Raw genomic sequence first — 2,779 nt, 5'->3', positions numbered from 1 at the left:
CTACGGAGATGAGAAAGAAAGCTGAGTTAGGGGAGGACGCGGTTCAGGCTCATGTACTCAGCTTCGCGTGTGATAGGGGGCTGGTGGGCAGGCTCTTGTGAAACTCCGACAGAGATGCTCAAACCACTCTGCTGTTTAAATGCATCCTTTTGTGGCAGATGGCACTAACTGAGCCTCATTTATCTGTAGAGATAGGGATAAGAACAGTACACCTCACAGGTTGGCTGAGAGGGTTAAATGATAGATCTCCGCAAAGTAGCCACACCACAGTGAGTGAGCGAAGAAACAGTATCTGTTATCACTTGCTGAAAGGGAGCAATACTTGCCCCCCACCCCCAAATACTCCATTGGAAAAAGGCAACCTCCAATACCCAACCCTCTGCCTTGCAGAACAAAATCAGGTTATTACTGGGGAATTGACTGGTTGAACAACGCCTTGGATGGCATATATTTGGAGGAGGCTCCACACCCCTTCCTTGCCTAGGGCAGGAGGCACCCCTGCATCTCTTCCAAGCTCTTCCTCCACCAGGCCAATCTCAGAGATCAGGGCCCCATTTAATGCATGCAACGCTAGTCTGCTTAGAAAATTTCCCTCGCTTTTGAGCACAATGGAAGTAAAAAAGATCTATCATCTTGGAGGATTTTATCTCCCAACAGCTTTTTTCACTTCTGGTAAAAAGAATCTTTGGCATTTGCAAATACTGTAAAGCACTTATACTGTAGTGAGTTCTCTGCATGGATAACTTCAGTTACTCCTCACAGCTCTTTGGAGACAGGCAGTATTATGGCCTCCATTTTTCAGATGGGGAAACTGAGGTGCAGATTGGTTAGCAACCTGCCCGTCTTTCCAGTTAGAAACGGTAGGTAGGGCCAGGATTTAAGCAGGCTGGCTCTAGACTCAGCATTCTTAACTCCTAGCACACACTCCCCCATATCCATTACCTCCACCTACACATTTTCTGCAAGTAGTTGCAGGAAAAAAACTTATTCACGTATCTACCATCTAAATAACAATACCTGCATCTATCAGGATATTTATACTGTGTCACCTTGGTACCAAAAGCTTTTTTCTTTTTCTTTTTTTTTTGGGGGGGGGGCGGGGGCATGCCGCGTGGCATGCTGGATCTGAGTTCCCTGGATCAGGGATCAAACCTGTGCCCCTACAGTGGAAGCTCGGAGTCTTAACCACTGGCCCTCCAGGGAAGTTCCCGGTACCAAAAGCTTTGATAAGACACTGGCTAGAGATCCTCGACCTTTTTAGAAAGTCGAGGAGTATACATGACAATTGACATGATCATCTCAGGGGATTTAGAAGCCAAATCTGGAAGATGTATCTTCTAGAACTGCATGCTCTGTCCAGTACAGTAACCACTAGCCAAACGTGGCTGCTAAGCACTTGAAAAGTGGCTAGTCCCGAGTGAGATGTGGTGTAAAACACACACATAGGAGTTTGAAGACTTGGCACCAAAAGAATAATGGAAAGTAGCTCACTGATAATATTTTATATTTGTTGAAATGAAATTAAAAAACATTTTCACCAGCTTCTTTTCACTTTTTTCACGTGGCTACAAGACAATTCACAGCCACGTGTGGGTCGTACTGTATTTCAATTGGAAAGCACTGCTCTAGAATGACTTTAGGTACAAATACTCCAGAGCATTCACATAATTTACACAAAATCCTGGATCTCTGTAGAGGGCAACTGAAACAGTTTTCTCTTCCCTTTTTCCTATCACGAGTCTTCCCTCACACCCCTAGTCCTGGGCTCCTTCTGAAAACCTCAGGTAAGATTCTGTTTCTCTCATTTTTGAGCTTTTCTCCACCTCACTCCTCAGGTAAGAGGGAAAAACCACTAACACACCATGGTAACCCAGCCCTCCTCACCCCCGGGGTTAGATCCCAACGAAGCAAACTTGGGGTTTTCATTTTTACATTTCTAGATACATAAGGTTCCCAAACCACAATCTGCAGGACCCAGCTCAAGCTCCCTGATCCCTCGACCCCCGTCTCGCGATGCCCGTGCCACCATCCTCGAATCATGTCTTAAGGTAGGGACAGTACGTGTTCCACGAAGGGCACAGTGAGTCTCTCTGGAACCCGAGGCAGGAGGATGTACATCTACGGACAGCGTGTTCCAACTCTCGGTCTCTCCCCACCTCTCTCGTGAAATGTAATGGGATTCTCAGTTCATCTGAATCTTTACAGCCATCCCTTATCTGAGAGCCCACCCGTGTTCTTATTCCTAATCCACCTCCCTGAAACTCGACCGGCCCTTCCAACGGCCGGAGGAACATCACCCAGCTCTCTGCTTGAGGATTCAGGTTCTCTACCTTTAACCCTAACTGGCCAGTCTCTGCGCGTGTGTGTGAGTTGGCGGGGGTGCGGGGGTAAGGGACCGGCCGGGAAGCACCTGTCCGCCCTCACCTGGGTCGTCCTCGTCGCGGGGCACCTTCTTGAAGCAGTCGTTGAGCGACAGGTTGTGGCGGATGGAGTTCTGCCAGCCGGCCTTGCTGCGCTGGTAGAAGGGGAAGCTGTCGGCCACGAACTGGTAGATATGGCTGAGCGTGAGCTTGCGCTCGGGCGCGCTCTGGATGGCCATGGCGATGAGCGCCGAGTACGAGTAGGGCGGCCGCACCATCTTCATCAGGTCCTCGCGGCTGGCCATGGACAGCCAGCTCAGCTCCCCGGGCGCCGCGGGCCCGGCGGGCGAGGCGGGCGCTGCGGCTGCGGGCTGCGCGAAGGGCCGCTGCGCGCAGGCGAAGGTGCCGGCGGCGGGCGG

General features: G+C 50.4%; 1 protein-coding gene across 1 annotated transcript in view; it reads right to left on the bottom strand.

The window, feature by feature from the left end:
* The window catches only part of FOXI3 (forkhead box I3), a 3,927-nt gene that overhangs the window by 884 nt on the left and 264 nt on the right, over nt 1–2,779 (bottom strand). Inside the window, exon 2 of the mRNA XM_007466752.1 lies at nt 2,425–2,773. Within this exon, the coding sequence (XP_007466814.1) occupies nt 2,425–2,773 (349 nt within the window). The remainder of the gene's footprint in view (nt 1–2,424; nt 2,774–2,779) is intronic.

The sequence above is a fragment of the Lipotes vexillifer genome, unplaced genomic scaffold (assembly GCF_000442215.2).
Source record: "Lipotes vexillifer unplaced genomic scaffold, Lipotes_vexillifer_v1.1 scaffold1158, whole genome shotgun sequence".
Classification (NCBI taxonomy): Eukaryota; Metazoa; Chordata; class Mammalia; order Artiodactyla; family Lipotidae; genus Lipotes; species Lipotes vexillifer.
This window is presented reverse-complemented; position numbering and strand designations above follow the sequence as displayed.